The sequence below is a fragment of the Polypterus senegalus genome, chromosome 10 (genome assembly GCF_016835505.1).
Source record: "Polypterus senegalus isolate Bchr_013 chromosome 10, ASM1683550v1, whole genome shotgun sequence".
Lineage (NCBI taxonomy): Eukaryota > Metazoa > Chordata > Cladistia > Polypteriformes > Polypteridae > Polypterus > Polypterus senegalus.
Window position 1 is genome coordinate 61,658,760 of NC_053163.1, and position 18,424 is coordinate 61,677,183.

Genomic DNA, 18,424 nt, shown 5'->3' on the forward strand with positions numbered 1-18,424 from the left:
TCTGAAAGTAAATTACATTGACAACAGGTATAAAATGCAAGAAATCTGTAGTATTACCAAAAGCAACATTAAATAAACATTCTAAAAGCACTTACCTCTGTCTCTATTTTGTCTAAATCTCCACGTTGTGTCCAACCCATCTGTTCTGCAATTCTACTGAATTGACTTCTTGTAGTGTCATCCATGAGTCTAAAATATGTAAAGTAAAAAAAAAAAATAGGAGCCACTTGTAAAAGTAATAGTTTTTAGTAGTTAAAATTAGAAAAAAAAAGTTAACTAAAATAATCATGAAACTTAATTTATCAAAGCATAAACATCTCAAATTCAACTGCTCACATCCCCGAATTAGACTGTTCCAGATGTTGGTATGCAAAATACTTAATCTTTTTGCCTTCAGTCATAGCTGTTTGCTCTTTTTAACTTACGTTTTGACATCTGTTCATGTATACAGGGTTTGATTCCTTCATATTGAAAACCTTTAAAATGCTTCCTAAAAGTGCCCAGTGATACCCTAAGCATTTTTGCTATATCTAGTCAAAGTACTGGCACTAATGAGAAACTTTAAAATAATACTTAACAATACGTTCTTGGCGTGAAACTGTGCAAAAAAGATTCTTAAAAGGTGGGATGTACAAAAATTAAACGCCTGTGTCTTCTTCTAGGAGTGCATCTTGCCTTGATGCAAGAAGGTATTTTTTGCAAATGACAGGCATACCGAAAACTAATAAATACATGGTATAATTTTTTGTTGACGGTTTCTTTTTTTGCTAGTTTCGAAGAAAATTCGAAAGAAATGCATAAATCGAGTACTTAAAAAACATCTGCATACGCCACTCCGAATGCATTTATAAAAATGGTGTGTTGCATCAAGAAGCGAACCACACTGTTCATTAACATGAAATGTAGAGCTCCATGCTAAGGAAAGGGAAGCCCTGGCAGTAGGATGACGTACTATCGAAGGGCACGTTCACTTGGTTCTAATCAAAGCGCTCTAGGCAACTGAGATTTGATTTAACCTAGTAAAGATAGTCGGTTTTTTTTCCATTCTGGAATATCGTTTTAGAACACTAAAGAATAAATTCCTGGCTGACTATTGCGCTACAGAGAGTACGGCGGTACATCGCAAAAAAAGGACTGGGGACACGAGCTGTACAGTAGCAACATTCGTATCCACAACTGGCAAAATATGTTTACTTATTTGAAAAAAGGTCTTCCAGGTATAATAGTTTTAAAAGACGACTAAACAGCTGCTACTTACAGACCAAACACCAACCTCAACTATCGCTGTTGAGCGTCTAAATTTAACGAGACTCTTAACAAATTTCAAATCGGCCGCCTGTCGTGGTGTTTCCTGTTGCCGCCTCCTCTGCTTCCTGGCCGACACTCTGGTGACCTCACGCGTCAAAGGTGCCTAAAATCACTACTGCGCATGCGGGGCGCAGATCGGGTAGCTGCAGGCACTGTTGTTGTACGAGTCTCTAATCTTGATTATGTTCGCCTCCAAACTGTTTAAACTGGCCGGACTGTCGCGCATAATGACTGATCTGCACATTTTACGCTCACAGGCCAGCGTATTAAGTTTCCTATCGCGTCGATTTTCACCTTCAAAAATAATACAATTTATTTGTATAGCACCTTTCGCATGTAGTTTCAGTTTGAATGAGAATAGTGCCACATGTCTAAAACGATACAAATTTATTGGGTCTCTGGCTGCTAGACTTACATCCAAGTAATGGAACAACCCTCAGTTAAATTAACATATTAATACCATTTAATAATAAACGCAATGATTATCCGAATATTCAGGAAAGCCTGGATGAAAGGCAAAAGATCAAAACTAGCATTTAACTCAAAACTTGAAGTGTGTTTTCTCTTTTTCTGGTTATCCTTCACATACAGACATATTTCATTTTTAGACTGCTTTACAAACATTTTCCTTGGCTCCTCCTTTTAATAATTAAAATAAAATACATTGCTACACAAGTTTGTGATGTACCATTGGTTGGAATGACAAATGTGACGTATATATCTAATTTATATGCCATTTGGCATGAGTTTCATAAATGCAGTGTTAATGTGTGTGATGCACCAACTGTTGGAATGACAGATGCAATAACTATTACTAGTAATGCACCATCTGTTGAATTGACAAAGACATAGCAAATATAAGAACTCAGACACACAGACACTTGTCCTTTTATTAAGGTGGATTGGTAGCAGGAATTGGTTCATAATTAAAAAACTAAAACAAAAAAAGTCTGAATTGTCATATGCCTCCCCAGTTTTGGGCATTCATAAGAAATGTAATGATTTCCTTCATGAGGTTGAAGTACATAATAAACAAGAATAGTTGTGTCAGATGTTTTAAATATTAAAAAGTGTGCTTCAATTTAAATGCTTAGTCTAAATATTCTTGAATGCAATAGAAATTTGTCATTTTTCACCCCCACCCTTTCATCCCCACTGAAGGATCAAAATTCAAATATTACATTAAATTTGTAATCACTGATCTTGGTATAGTTTAAAAGAATACCCCAATGTTTATGTTTGAAATTTGTCAATTTGAACCTTCTGGGTGTAGTAAAGAATCAAATTTCAAACCTATTATTAGATTTGTGATCTGCAACCTCAGACTTGCATAAAGCACTTGTTGTCCCTATATTACAGACCCCCACTTCATTTGATGTTTTGTGAAAATGAGTAACTTTGACCCCAGGTATAACATTTAGGGGGTGAACCCCTGGGGTGGGTTGATGTGACATTCACAGCTTCAAGTCCTTCTAATTATTTTTGCTGAGGACACCTATTGGTTTGCTCTTTATTATAAGGGTGTAATTTCCAGCACATAATATAGCCCAGAAATGGCCTAAAAATGAGGGCTTTTCAGGTCTAGAGAACCAAAAACATAGGAGAACCCTCAAAAGATGAATCTAGTGCACAATTAGATATCAAGATGAGTCAAACCATATACCATATTTGTGAGTTCTTTCTCTGGTTTGGCTTGCCCACTTTACCACTCCTCAATAGTGAGTGACCTTTAAATAAGCATGGCATTGGGGCTACATATTCTCAAATATCTCAGTTTCGTTACATCTGCTGCCACCTGTCAGCTTACCAGACTCGCAGTGGCTCTCCTTGCCAGTCCCTCTCATACCTCCTAAACATGACATATGCTGCCTGTCTTCTATATATCTGCAGAATACTGCAGTGTCATTACTTCTTTCTCTTTTTCAGGTTTTTACCACAAGATTATCTTTCCAAGACCCACCCTATAATAACTGTTTTTCCTGGAAACACTTCACTTACTGTTTAGATAACCCATAGCATTTTTTAAAACGCTAAAAAGAAAACAAAGCAAAAAGACACACCACCTATCAATTACAGTTTTTCTTAAAATAAAATCTGACTACATTATTTATTATGCAAATTCTTGCCAATTATTGTTAATTGATCACAACAATATTAAGTGCACTTAGATACACAACTGATATCTAAGAAAAAGAAGAAGAAGGAGAAGAAGAGGGGGGAGTTGTGTCCAGAGGCAGGAGGAAAGGAGGAAGGTAAAGAGAGTGGAACTGATGGTAGGAACTTTGAATGTTAGCAGTATGACTGGTAAGGGGATAGTGTTAGCAGATATGATGGATAGAAGGAAGGTTGATCTATTGTGTGTGCAAAAGACTAAATGGAAAGAGAGTAAAGTCAGGTGGATTCAAACGATGACGCTGGAGATCAAGAAGAGAAAGAGAGTGAGGGCAGAGCCAAGGATCAAATTTTGGAAGTTGAAAAAGGAAGACTGCAAGGTTGAGTTTAGGGAGAAGGTGAGACAGGCACTGGGTGATAGTGAACAATTACCAGACTGTTGGGAAACTACAGCAGATGTAGTAAGGGTGACAGCAAGAAGGGTGCTTGACGTAACATCTGGACAGAGGAAGGAGGAAAAGAAAACCTGGAGGTGGAATGGGGAAGTACAGGAGAGTATACAGAGTAAAGGGATGGCAAAGAAGTGGATAGTCAGAGAGATGCAGAAAGTAGACAAGAGTACAATGAGATAAGGCACAAGGTGAAGAGAGAGGTGGCAAAGGCTAAAGAAAAGGCGTATGATGAGTTGTATGAGAGGTTGGACACTAAGGAGGGAGAAAAGGACCTGTACTGATTGGCTAGATAGAGGGACAGAGCTGGGAAAGATGTGCAGCAGGTTAGGGTAATAAAGGATAAAGATGGAAACGTATTCACAAGCGAGGAGAGTGGCTGATGAATGAAGATAACGAGAGCAAGAAGAGGTTGGATGATGTAGAGATAGTGAATCAGGAAGTGCAACAGATTAGCAAGGAGGAAGTAAGGACAGCTATGAGGAGGATGAAGAATGGAAAAGCCATTGGTCCTGATGACATACAGTACCTATGGAAGCATGGAAGTGTTTAGGAGAGATGGCAGTGGAGTTTTTAACCAGATTGTTTAATGGAATCTTGGAAAGTGAGAGGGTGCCTGAGGAGTGGAGAAGAAGTGTACTGGTGCTGATATTTAAGAATAAGTGGGATGAGCAGGACTGTAGTAACTACAGGAGGATAAAATTGATGAGCCACAGCATGAAGTAATGGGAAAGAGTAGTGGAAGCTAGGTTAAGAAGTGAGATGATGATTAGTGAGCAGCAGTATGATTTAATGTAAGGAAAGAGCACCACAGATGCAGTTTGCTCTGAGGATGTTCATGGAGAAGTATAGAGTAGGCCAGAAGAAGTTGCATTGTGTCTTTGTGGACCTGAAGAAACCATATGATAGGGTGCCTCCAAAGGAGTTGTGGTATTGTATAAGGAAGTAGGGAGTGGCAGAGAGGTATGTAAGAGTTGTACAGGAAATGTTCGAGGGAAGTGTGACTGTGGTGAGGTCTGCGGTAGGAGTGACGGATGCATTCAAGGTGGAGGTGGGATTACATCAGGGATCGGCTCTGAACCCTTTTTTTATTTGCAATGGTGATGGACAGGTTGACAGACGAGATTAGACAGAAGTCCCCGTGGACTATGATGTTTGCTGATGACATTGTAATCTGTAGCGATAGTAGGGAGCAGGTTGAGGAGACCCTGGAGAGGTGGAGATATGCTCTAGAGAGGAGATGAATGAAGGTCAGTAGGAACAAGACAAAATCAATGTGTGTAAATGAGAGGGAGGTCAGTGGAATGGTGAGGATGCAAGGAGTAGAGTTGGCGAAGGTGGATGAGTTTAAATACTTGGGATCAACAACTCAAAATTATATATCGAGCACATCTGTCTCGACTAAAACTTTCCAAAATGTTTCCAGGACATGATCCAACCTGCGAACGTTGCAACCAAGTCCCAGCCTCAACAGGTCACATGTTCTGGGCCTGCACCAAATTAACATTATTCTGGACAAAAATTTTTAATTACCTGTCAGACAGCCTTGGACTCACAATCCCTCCTAACCCATTAACAGCTGTGTTTGGGGTTCTTCCAGAGGGGTTTAAAGTGGAGAAAGACAAACAAATTGTGATTGCATTCACTACACTGTTGGCACGCAGACTCATTCTGATAAACTGGAAGAATCCAAACTCTCCTCTTTTAAGTCAGTGGGAAACCGATGTGTTATATTATTTGAAATTGAAAAAAATCAAATACTCAGTTAGAGGATCTGTACAGACCTTTTTCAAAACATGGCAGGATCTAATCAGTAATATTTTAAAATAAGTTCATAAAGCACAGAGAATTTTTTTTTTTAAATTAGGTATGTTTACAAGCCTTAAATTTAACGTTATTTGGCTTGCGCTCTCTCTCTCAGGGGTGGGGATCGATCTGTTCTGGGGGACCCCTGTGGCTTCAGGTTTTTGTTCCAACCAGATCACTAATCAGTGACAACACCTGATAGCACTGATCTCATTTAATTAGCTGGTATTATTTATCTTTTATTCTACATTCAGAAAAGCACAGCAGCATGATTTTTACATTTATAAGAAACTTAGAAATATTTGTTTTTGCTATGGATTTAAATTCTTAACTCTCTTTTTATTATATTTCGCACTTTCTCTGTGCAGTTTGCTCCCTTTATTGAATCTTAATAATGACAATTAAAAACAAGCAGAGCAGAATCCCAAGCAAACAACATTCAATCGTGAAAAGCTGCAACTACTTTAGTGTCAGCCCCACAAAGTAGTAAATAACTGATTAATTAAACAATTAGAACACCTATAAAAGTAGAATGACAATCAAGATGAAAATACTATTAAAAAGAAAAAAAATACATATAATTGCTTAGTACATTTTAATACTTTTTTTTTTTTTTACCATACTTAGTTTTCTAATTTGTATATTGTTCCCAAAACACAGAATCTGGGAAACAACAGTTTACTTAATTAGCCTAGGAGTCCAATTAAAAACAGAGGCTGGTTGGAACAAAAACCTGCAGCCACAGGGGTCCCCCAGGACCAAGTATGAGAACCCCTGGTCTATACTGTTCTGTTACTCTTTCTTGTCGTAATTTAAGAGATTTCACCCATTCATTCAACTTCTGAATCCATTTCAGCCAGTTCAAGGTCACAAGATGCCACAGCCTATACTGGCAGGGTCTTTTGAGACCCCGTAGAGAGATGATCTAAGTTTGTTAATTAAAAACTTACTTGCGTCACTTTTGCAAAGCCAAAAATGAGTAAATAAATAATAATTAAACTTTCAGTAATGTTGTTGACAGCTGTTACTGCTAATACCACTGCTACAGTTTCCGGTGCATTTTTCACTATATCCAAGTAATGGAACAACCATCAGGTAAGGTATCTTATTAATGCAGTTTATTGACAAACACAAGGATTATAGAAACCAAATAAACAGGAAAGCCTGTATGAAAGGCAAAGGACAAAACAAACGTGTAGCACAAAACTTGCAGTTTGGTTTTTGGTTTTCCAGTTTTCCTTCACAAACTGAGAAGTTTCATTTCTGGATTACTTTACAAAAATCTTCCTTGGCTCCTTCTAAGTTTTAGCGATCAGCTTCTTTCTTTAGATTTATCTTTATTTTTTTCCAAATGCACGCTTTTGCAGCTCTTCACTGTCTTCATCTGCTTAATTTAAATTTCTCCGGAGTATAAATATAAAAAAATAATCTTAGGGATAGATGAGAAAGGGATCCCTCGATTAAAATTTCAGAAAGGACATAAAATCATTAAGTACACTCTTGTGCAATACTGTATGTGCCAAGTGTGCTGTAATTTAACTAACATTTCTAAATTTTTTTTTTCAATAGCTAAATATATCTCTTCTAAAATAGTCTAAGATGTACTCATCAAGCACCTGAATTAGATTCTCTTGCTCAGAATCAATTCAGAATGTTTTCAGAATATGATACAAATTCAATAATGTCATCCTAAAATAAACAATCCAAGCCTGTGCTCAAACTTTTATTACTTTGTTTGCCATTTTATTCTATCCGAAGAACCATTTTAGACAGCCCTCACTAGTTGTAGTTGGGTGGGATTTGAATGCTGACTTTCATGGATTATGAAATAATGTTATAATGTTTTGTTTCCAAATAAAAGGGTCAGAGTTATTAAAAAATCTTTTGATTTTTCCAGTCATAATCTAATGAAAAGGTGTTCCTCAATTTAACCATTGACAATTTTTAAATTTGACTATAGATTTAAAGAATAGTGTGACCACTAGGGAGCACTGCAGGACACCAAACCCCAGACACATCCTCACAGGAACAAGTCCCAGTATAATTAAAAGGTTTCTTTGCACCAGTACTTATAGAAAGGCTCCACAAATAAAATAAACACAAACTTTCTTTCTTTCTCCTCCACGCCTCCCAGGTGGCCTTGACCATCCTTCACACCTGACTCCAACTCACCTGGATGAGGCTGAGTAGCTTCTTTTGTGTTGGACCAGACAGTAGCCTGATGGAAGCACTTCCAGGTCAATTCCATAAAGTAGGGAACATAACTCCCTGCAGCACTCACTGGTAGCACCCACAGATCTCATCAGGGCTGCCCCACTTGAAAACAGTTCCCAGCATTACCTGTGGGTATCAAAACGGGGGCATTCTTCCTGGAAATGAAGCCTCCCCTGATTACTCCATTATATTGGTCACCCAGTTTGTTAAGGGAATGAAGCCAATCCTGGGACTTTTGAGATTTCCCTCTTGCATTACTGGGTCAAGTTTAAAGATTTGACTGTTCTTTTTCACAGGAGCATTTTTCTTTAACACCTTTAATTCTTCTGGAAACTCTTGTAGTTGACTGAGGCAGATAAGTTCTGCTTTGGCTTCAGCCAAGTCTTCTGAAGAAATCTGGTTTGTTTTTAAAATTAGCGCTTACTTTTTCATGTGCTCTGTGATGTTTTTTGTTCTTCCAGGTTACTTTCAGGGTGGCATGGTGGCACAGTGGTAGTGCTGCTGCCTTGCAGTTAGAAGACCTGGGTTCGCTTCCTTGGTCCTCCCTGCGTGGAGTTTGCATGTTCTCCCCTCTCTGTGTGGGTTTCCTTCGGGTGCTCTGGTTTCCTCCCACAGTCCAAAGACATGCAGGTTAGGTGCATTGGCAATTCTGAATTGTGCTTGGTGTGTATGTGTGCCCTGTGGTGGGCTGTTGCCCTGCTTGGGGTTTGTTTCCTGTGTTGGCTGGGATTGGCTCCAGCAGACCCATGTAGTCAGTATATAGAGAGAGGGATGGATGGTTACTTTCAGATTTACTGACTTTAAGTTGAAATGTCTTTCTTTCATTTTTTAAGTGTAGCATTATGTCTTTAAACTTGAGAAACCAAGCCACAGCTTTTTTGAAATATAGCCATTTTGAAAAGTAGGTAATGAGTTTATTTACAAGTTCGGTAATCTCTTCTACACTTGTCACCTTAACTGCACAAATTTCAATTTCTGGATAATATTTAGAAAGTAAATTATTCAGTTGATCTCTGAACATGTGCTTTTGAGAAAGCTTTTTTTTAAAATTTTTATTGAATTTATTAAAAGCATATAACATTCCATACAATCAAGTCAAACTTAGCAAAACTAAAATCAAATCAACCCCCACCCATGTGAAAGAGAGGAAGGCCAACAATTAGAGCAAAACTGAGTGGTAAAGAGAGAAAGGAGTCTTTTCCCCCAAATATAAATGCTTATTCTAAAATGTTATTGATTAGGTCATGCCAGATTTAAAAAAAGTTTTGAACAGATCCTCTAATTGAGAATTAGATTTTTTCCAATTTCATCCATCCATCCATCCTCTTCCGCTTATCTGAGGTCGGGTCGCGGGGGCAGCAGCTTGAGCAGAGATGCCAAAACTTCCCTCTCCCCGGCGACTTCTTCTAGCTCTTCAGGGGGAATCCCGAGGCGTTCCGAGGCCAGCCGGGAGACATACTCCCTCTAGCGTGTCCTGGGTCTTCCCCAGGGCCTCCTCCCGGTTGGACATGCCCAGAACACCTCACCAGGGAGGCATCCAGGAGGTATCCTGATCAGATGCCCGAGCCACCCTATCTGACTCCTCTCAATGTGGAGGAGCAGCGGCTCTACTCTGAGTCCCGCCCGGATGACTGAGCTTCTCACCCTATCTTTAAGGGAAAGAAAGCCCAGACACCCTACGGAGGAAACTCATTTCAGCCGCTTGTATTCACGATCTTGTTCTTTCGGTCACTACCCATATCTCATGACCATAGGTGAGGATAGGAACGTAGATCAACTAATAAATTGAGAGCTTTGCCTTACAGCTCAGCTCCTTTTTCACCACGACAGACTGATGCAGACCCCGCATCACTGCGGACGCCACACTCATCCGCCTGTCGATCTCACACTCTATTATTTCCTCACTCGTGAACAAGACCCCGAGATATGTGAACTCCTCCAATTGGGGCAGGATCTCTCCCCCAACCCTGAGAGGGCACTCCACCCTTTTCCGGCTGAAGACCATGGTCTCGGATTTGGAGGTGCTGATTCCCATCCCAGCCGCTTCACACTCAGCTGCGAACTGATTTAGAAAGGCTGAAGATCATGGCCTGATGAAGCAAACAGGACAAAATCATCTGCAAAAAAGCAGTGACCCAATCCTGAGACCACCAAACCGGACCACCTCAACAACCTGGCTGCACCTAGAAATTCTGTCCATAAAAGTTATGAACAGAATCGGTGACAAAAGGCAGCCCTGGCGGAGTCCAAATCTCACTGAAAACAGGCTTGACTTACTGTCGGCAATGCAGACCAAGCTCTGACACCGGCTATACAAAGACCGAACAGCTCTTATCAGGGGGTCCAGTACCCCATACTCCCGGAGCACCCCCCACAGGATTCCCTAAGGGACACAGTCGAACGCCTTTTCCAAGTCCACAAAACACATGTAGACTGGTTGAGCAAACTCCCACGTACCCTCCAGGATTCTGCTAAGGGTGTAGAGCTGGTCCACTGTTCCGCGACCAGGACGAAAACCACACTGTTCCTCTTGAATCTGAGGTTCGACTATCCGACAGACCCTCCTCTCTAGAACCACTGAATAGACTTTTCCAGGAAGGCTGAGGAGTGTGATCCCTCTGTAGTTGGAACACACCCTCCAGTCCCCCTTTTTAAAGAGGGGGACCACAACCCCGCTCTGCCAATCCAGAGGCACTGTCCCCGATGTCCATGTGATGTTGCAGAGATTTGTCAACCAAGACAGTCCTACAACATCTAGAGCCTTGAGGAACTCCGGGCGTATCTCATCCAGCCCCGGGGCCCTGCCACCAAGGAGTTTTTTGACCACCTCAGTGACCTCACCCCCAGAGATGGGGAGCCCACCTCCGAGTCCCCAGGCTCTGCTTCCTCATTGGAAAGCATGTTAGTGGGACTGAGGAGGTCTTTGAAGTACTCCCCCCACCGACCCTACTTAGTTGAGTTCAGCAGCACACCATCCCCACCATATACGGTGTTGACACTGCACTGCTTCCCCCTCCTGAGACGCCTGACAGTGGACCAGAATCTCCTCGAAGCAGTCTGAAAGTCGTTCTCCATGGCCTCTCCAAACTCCTCCCATGCCCGAGTTTTTGCCTCAGCAACCACAGAAGCCACATTCCGCTTGGCCTGCCGGTACCTATCAGCTGCCTCCAGAGACCCACAGGACAAAAAGGTCCTATAGGACTCCTTCTTCAGCTTGACGGCATCCCTCACCGCCGTTGTCCACCAACGGGTTCGGGGATTGCTGCCACGACTGGCACCGACCACCTTACAGCCACAGCTCCGGTCAACCGCCTCAACAATAGAGGCACGAAACATGGCCCATTCGGACTCAATGTCCCCCACCTCCCTCGGCATGTGGTCGAAGTTCTGCCGGAGGTGGGAGTTGAAGCTACTTCTGACAGGGGACTCTGCCAGACGTTCCCAGCAGACCCTCACAACATGCTTGGGCCTACCGGGCCTGACCGGCATCCTCCCCCACCATCAAAGCCAACTCACCACCAGGTGGTGATCAGTTGACAGCCTCTCCCCTCTCTTCACCCGAGTGTCCAAGACATGTGGCCGCAAGTTTGACGACACGACCACAAAGTGGATCATCGAACTGAGGCCTAGGGTGTCCTGGTGCCAAGTGCACATATGAACACCCCTATGCTTGAACATGGTGTACGTTATGGACAATCCGTGATGAGCACAGAAGTCCAATAACAAAACACCACTCGGGTTCAGATCGGGGGGGGGGCCATTCCTTCTAATCACGCCCTTCCAGGTCTAACTGTCATTGCCCACGTGAGCACTGAAGTGTCCTAGCAGAACGAGGGAGTCCCCAGAAGGTATGCCCTCTAGCACCCCCTCCATGGACTCCAAAAAGGGTGGGTACTGCAAACTGCTGTTCGGCACATACGCACAAACAACATTTAGGACCTGTCCCCCCACCCGAAGGCAGAGGAAGGCTACCCTCTCATCCACCAGGGTAAACCCCAATGTACCGGTTCCAAGTTGGGGGGCAATAAGTATGGCCACTCCTGCTCGGTACCTCTCACTGGTGGCAACTCCAGAGTGATAGAGAGTCCAGCCCCTCTCAAGGAAATTGGTTCCAGAGTCCAAGCTGTGCGTTGAGGTGAGCCCGACTATATCTAGCCGGAACCTCTTGACCTTGCGCACTAGCTCAGACTCCTTCCCCTTCAGAGAGATGACATTCCACATCCCAAGAGCCAGCTTCTGCAGCCAAGGATCGGACCGACAAGGTCCCCGCCTTCAGCCACCACCCAACTCAGACTACACCCGACCTCCTTGGTCCCTCCCATAGGTGGTGAGCCCATAGAAGGGAGACCCATGTTGCCTCTTCAGGCTGTGCCCGGCCGAGCCCCATGGGTGCAGGCCCTGCCACCAGGTGCTCGCCATCGAGCACCAACTCCAGGCCTGGCTCCAGTGGGGGGACCCGGTGACCCGCGTCTGGGCAAGGGAAAACACCTTCCAAATTTTTTATTCATCGTAGAAGGTCTATTGAACTGCTCATTGTCTCATCCCTCACCTAGGAACAGTTTGCCCTGGGTGGCCCTACCAGGGGCATAAAGCCCCGGACAACAAAGCTCCTAGGATCATTTTTGTCAAATTTCAAATAGTATATAATATGAGTTACCCACTGACTTAAAAGAGGTAGGCTAGGATTCTTCCTTTTGAGAAAGGTAAGTCTACGTGTTAATAGTGAAATAAAGGCAATTACAGTTTGTTTGTCCTTCTCCATTGTATGCACATCTGAGAGTACACCAAACACAGCTCTTAATGGATATGGGGTGATTGTGACACCAAGGCTGTCTGATGGGCATTTCAACATTTTTGTCTAGAAAAATGTTAATTCAGTGCACGCCCAAAACATGTGGCACAGTGAAGCTGGGGCTCGATTTCAGCATTCGCAGGTTGGAACTTGCCCTGTAAACATTTTGGACAATTTTAAACAAGACTTATGTGCTCGATAGAAGATTTTTAGTTGAATAATTAAATGTTTTGCACATATGGAGCTAGAATGAATTCTGTGCATGGCTGCCTTCCACTTAATTTCTGAAATGTTGAGTAAGAGATCCTTTTTCCCACCGTACTACTCTAGGATCTTTAAAAGGAAGGGACTTAAAAAGTTTTTATATATTATAGAAATACTGTCTGTGTTCCCAAGACTGATCAATATCTCGTCTGGAATAGAAATAGGTGGGAGGTGAGAAAAGTGGGCGGATTACATTTACCAAAGTTTCTGATTTGGATATAGTGTAAAAAAATGTGTTGACAGGAGATGAAATTTGAAGTAGTATAATTGTTCATAGGATGCAAAGACCCACAATTATAGCAGCCCAGGTAAGCAGAGAGCTGAGGAGACTTTGTGCCAGCAAAGCAGCGGGTCCAGATGGAGTATTGCCACGACTGCTAAAGGCTTGTACATTGGAGCTGGGTAGTCCTCTACAGTGCATCTTCAACCTGAGCCTGGAACAGGGGAGAGTCCTGAGGCTTTGGAAAACATCTTGCATCACTTCAGTCCCAAAGGTATCACGTCCTAGTGAGCTGAACGACTTCCAGCCTGTCACTCTGATGTCACATGTGATGAAGACCATGGAGCGGCTGCTGCTTCACCACCTGAGGCTATAGGTCCGCCACACCCTTAACCCTCTGCAGTTCACATACCAGGAGAAGGTGGGAGGGGAGGATGCCATCATCTATATGCTACACCGATCCCTCTCCCACTTGGACAGAGGCAGTGGTGCTGTAAGAATTATGTTTCTGGACTTCTCTAGCGCCTTCCACACTATCCAACTCTCTTCCCCTTAGAGACAAGCTGATAGAGATGGGAGTAGACTCATACCTGGTGGCATGGATCGTGGACTATCTTACAGACAGACCAGAGTATGTGCGTTTCGGGAACTACAGGTCTGACATTGTGGTCAGCAACACAGGAGTGACGCAGGGGACTGTACTTTCTCCAGTCCTATTGAGCCTATATACTTTGTACATTGGACTTCCACTACAACGTGGAGTCCTGCCACGTGCAAAAGTTTGCAGATGACACTGTTATTGTGGGCTGCATCAGGAGTGGGCAGGAGGAGGAGTATAGGAAACTAATCAAGGACTTTGTTAAATAGTGAGACTCAAACCATCTACAACTGAACACCAGCAAAACCAAGGAGCTGGTGGTGGATTTTAGGAGGCCCAGGCCCCTCATGGACCCCGTGATCATCAGAGGTGACTGTGTGCAGAGGGTGCAGACCTATAAATACCTGGGAGTGCAGCTGGATGATAAATTGGACTGGACTGCCAATACTGATGCTCTGTGTAAGAAAGGACAGAGCCAACTATATTTCCTTAGAAGGCTGGCGTCCTTCAACATCTGCAATAAGATGCTGCAGATGTTCTATCAGACGGTTGTGGTGAGCATCCTCTTCTACGCGGTGGTGTACTGGGGAGGCAGCATAAAGAAGAAGGATGCCTCACGCCTGGGCAAACTGGTGAGGAAGGCAGGCTCTATTGTAGACAGGGAGCTGGACAGTTTGACTTCCGTGGCAGAGCAACGGGCACTGAGAAGGCTTCTGTTAATAATGGAAAATCCACTGCATCCACTGAACAATATCATCTCCAGACAGAGGAGCAGCTTCAGCGACAGACTGCTGTCACTGTCTTGCTTGACTGACAGACTGAGGAGATCATTCCTCCCCCACACTATGCGACTCTTCAATTCCACCCAAGGGGGGAGTAAATGTTAACATAATACAATGGAACCTCGGGTCACGAACGTCTCGGTTCACGTACAACTCAGTTCACGAACAAAAAGTTTGCCAAACTTTTGCCTCAGTTCACGACCACACACTCGTTAAACGAACAAGCCAGTTTCCTTTTCGGTTTGTGCGCGCCGATGATTTCCGCACATGTTGCATTGTTCTCGGTCAGACGTGCCTGCCTGCTGCTGAGAGAGAGAGGGAGGGGGAGGGGGAGGGTGCTGCACGTGCCTGCCTGCTGCTGAGAGGGGGGGGCGTGCACCTGCGTGCCTGCCTGCCTGCTGCTGACAGAGGGGAGGGAGGGTGCGTGCCTGCCTGGCTGGTTCATACGGGCCGATTACTGTGTTTAAGCAGAGCCGTTCCCTGTTCATTGTTCTCAGTCAGATGTGCGTGCTTTACCTGCGCTCTCTTTGTGCTCTACAGTATTTCGTGTGCTTTTGCAGTTAACTATGGCTTTTAAGGAAATGAAGAGTGGTGAGAAGAAAGTTTTGAAGAAAATTGAAATTGAAGTAAAGAAAGAAATTATTGAAAAGTTTGAGCATGGCGTTTGTGTTACTGATCTTGCCACCGAGTACAAGAATTCAAAATCTACGATTTCGACTATTCTAAAGCAGAAAGAATCTATTAAAGCAGCTGATGTTGCAAAAGGAGTTACAGCGTTAACCAGGCAGAGGCTTCGTGCTAGAAGAGGTGATTTTACCAATTTGACAACCCTCGTGCTTTCAAGCAGCACAATGTAAACAAAGTCAGACTGCCAGTAATGTGGAGGTTAAACACCAAGGGTTGGGTCACAAGGACTTTGTTTTTGGAATGGCTGCATGAGGCTTTGCTCCCACCAGCTAAACAGCTAAAAACACCAGAAACCCAAGAAATCAGAAGAGCGAAAAAACACCTGAAGGAAAACATTGCAGAGCCAGACTCTCCCTCCTCTCCATCCAGTTCCTCCTCACTTCATGCCAGAACTCGACTCATGCAAGGTTAGTTTTCTTGGTGGTTTTTGTATTACGGATTTTTCAAAAGTTAATTTTTCAGTTCGTAGCGTGAATTGTTGCAATGTTACTTTTCTCTTTTTTCAAATATTCCTTTTTTTCCGCTGTGCTTAAAACTCATTTAAAAAAAAGTGTTTACAGCGATCGGGCTGTAAGGCTATTAACATGAACTCCTGCAATGTTTTTTGGTTGCTTGTGGTTGGTTTTTAAATTAAAGTTTGGATTTGTTCAAATGTTCCCCTCTCTTCAGAGAGAGAGAGAGAGAGAGAGAGAGAGAGAGAGAGAGAGAGAGAGCGTGAGCGAGCGCAGACAGAGTGAGCGCGTCCTGCTGACGGGGACGGGCGAGCAGGCGTGCTTGTGTAGCTGAGCAGGGAGCCTGGGTGTTTTGTGTCAGTGTTATTCAATGTTTTTACATTAGTTTACTATTACACTGTGCATTCTATGGTGTAATTAGCTATATTTGTACTTAATCTTTACATATATTTAAATATTCAATCTACATGCTTCCGTTAGGTCAGATTATCTCAGGGCACAACATTAGCTACCACAGCTATGCTGATGACACACAGCTGTATTTATCAATAGCACCTGATGACCCCGATTCTCTTGATTCACTAACACAATGTCTGACTTGTATCTCAGAATGGATGAATAGTAACTTTCTCAAGTTAAATAAAGAAAACTGAAATCTTAGTGATTAGCAATAATGGATACAATGAGGCTATTAGAAATAAACTGGATACATTAGGATTAAAAGTCAAAATGGAGGTAAAAAGCTTAGGGGTAATTGTTGACTGTAATCTGAATTTTAAATCGCATATTAATCAGATCATTAGGACAGCATTTTTTCACTTAAGAAACATAAGTAAAGTTAGACCTCTTATATCACTAAAAGATGCTGAGAAATTAGTTCACGCATTTGTTGTTAGTCGACTAGATTACTGTAACGCACTCCTCTCAGGACTACCCAAAAAAGACAAATTGCTTGCAACTAGTGCAGAATGCAGCTGCTAGAATCCTAACTAGGAAAAGAAAATCCGAACACATTTCTCCAGTTTTAATGTCACTACACTGGTTACCTGTGTCATTCAGGATTGACTTTAAAATTCTGCTTATGGTTTATAAAGCCTTAAATAATCTCGACCCATCGTATATATCGGAATATCTGACACCTTATATTCCAAATCGTTACCTCAGATCCTCAAATGAGTGTCTCCTTAGAATTCCAAGAACAAAACTTAAAAGAAGTGGTGAGGCGGCCTTCTGCTGCTATGCACCTAAAATCTGGAATAGCCTGTTAATAGGAATTCGCCAGGCTGATACAGTAGAGCAATTTAAAACACTGCTGAAAACATATTACTTTAACATGGCCTTTCTATAACTTCAATTTAACTTAATTTAACTTAATCCTGATACTCTGTATGTTCAATTCATCATAATAACTATTCATGGTGGCTCTAAAATCCATACTGACCCCTACTCTCTTTTCTGTTTCTTTTTCCGGTTTCTTTGTGGTGGTGGCCTGCGCCACCTCCACCTACTCAAAGCATCATGATGCTCCAACAATGATGGATGGATTAAAAGGCAGAAGTCTACGTGACCATCATCATCAAATCCTTCCGTGAGAACTCTAAATCCAAAGAGGACTGTTTCATTTATGTTAGGTAGAATGCCCAGAGGGGACTGGGCAGTCTCATGGTCTGGAATCCCTACAGATTTAATTTTTTCTCCAGCCGTCTGGAGTTTTTGTTTTTCTGTCCCCTGGCTATTGAACCTTACTTTTATTCGATGTTAATTAATGTTGATTTATTTTGTTTTCTTATTGTGTCTTTTATTTTTCTATTCTTTATTATGTAAAGCACTTTCAGCTACTGTTTGTATGTAAATGTGCTATATAAATAAATGTTGTTGTTGTTATTTACATACAGTTCGTACGGTCTGGAACGGATTAATTGTATTTACATACAATCCTATGGGGGAAATTGCTTCGGTTCACGACCAAATCGGTTCATGACCAGAGTTTTGGAACAAATTATGGTCGTGAACCGAGGTTCCACTGTACAAAGTTATTGTCTGTCTGTTATACCTTCATTGTTATCACTCTTTAATATTGTTCTTTATCAGTATGCTGCTGCTGGAGGATGTGAATTTTCCCTTGGGATTAATAAAGTATCTAAAGTATATATCTATCTATCTATGACATTATCTATACTAATAAAAGACAAAGCCCTCACTGACTCACTCACTGACTGACTGACTGACTGACTCATCACTAATTCTCCAACTTCCCGTGTAGGTAGAAGGCTGAAATTTGGCAGGTTCATTCCTTACAGCTTCCTTACAAAAGTTGGGCAGGTTTCATTTCGAAATTCTACGTAATGGTCATAACTGGAAGCTATTTTTCTCCATTTACTGTAATGGAGTTGAGCTCGAAAGATGTGGGGGGCGGAGTTTCATGTGACATCATCACGCCCCCCGAAGTAATCACGCAGTACTTAGAAAACCTTGAAGAGCTCCAAAAAGCGCTGAAGAAAACATGCATTATATAATTGAGAAGGCAGTGAAACAATAAGAAGCGAGCGAGTGACATATACAACCATATTCATGAGTGCTGCTACTTCGGAAACAAAGCACGGTGTAAACCTAAAGTTTAAATTAAGTTCATAGAAAGGCTGCCGCTGGCGTTTGTAATTTAGTGCCTGCCCATATAAGGCCGTCTGTCAGCGGCAATCCAATAGAAACACTGCCGCTAAATATTCACGGGTGAAGGACT

The 18,424-nt window shown here is 42.5% G+C and overlaps 1 protein-coding gene across 3 annotated transcripts in view; it reads right to left on the minus strand.

Annotated features, from left to right (window-relative positions):
• Positions 1 to 18,424, minus strand: part of gcna (germ cell nuclear acidic peptidase) — a 60,939-nt gene that overhangs the window by 25,303 nt on the left and 17,212 nt on the right. Inside the window, exons 1-2 of one of the 3 annotated variants that reach the window (XM_039765841.1) lie at positions 1,274 to 1,601; positions 96 to 189 (exon numbers count right to left, since the gene is read on the minus strand). In XM_039765841.1, the coding sequence (XP_039621775.1) occupies positions 96 to 185 (90 nt within the window). In that variant the 5' untranslated portion in view covers positions 186 to 189; positions 1,274 to 1,601. Of the gene's footprint in view, positions 1 to 95; positions 190 to 1,258; positions 1,602 to 18,424 lie in introns of those variants that run through there. The other 2 variants (XM_039765840.1, XM_039765838.1) reach the window with 2 other exon arrangements.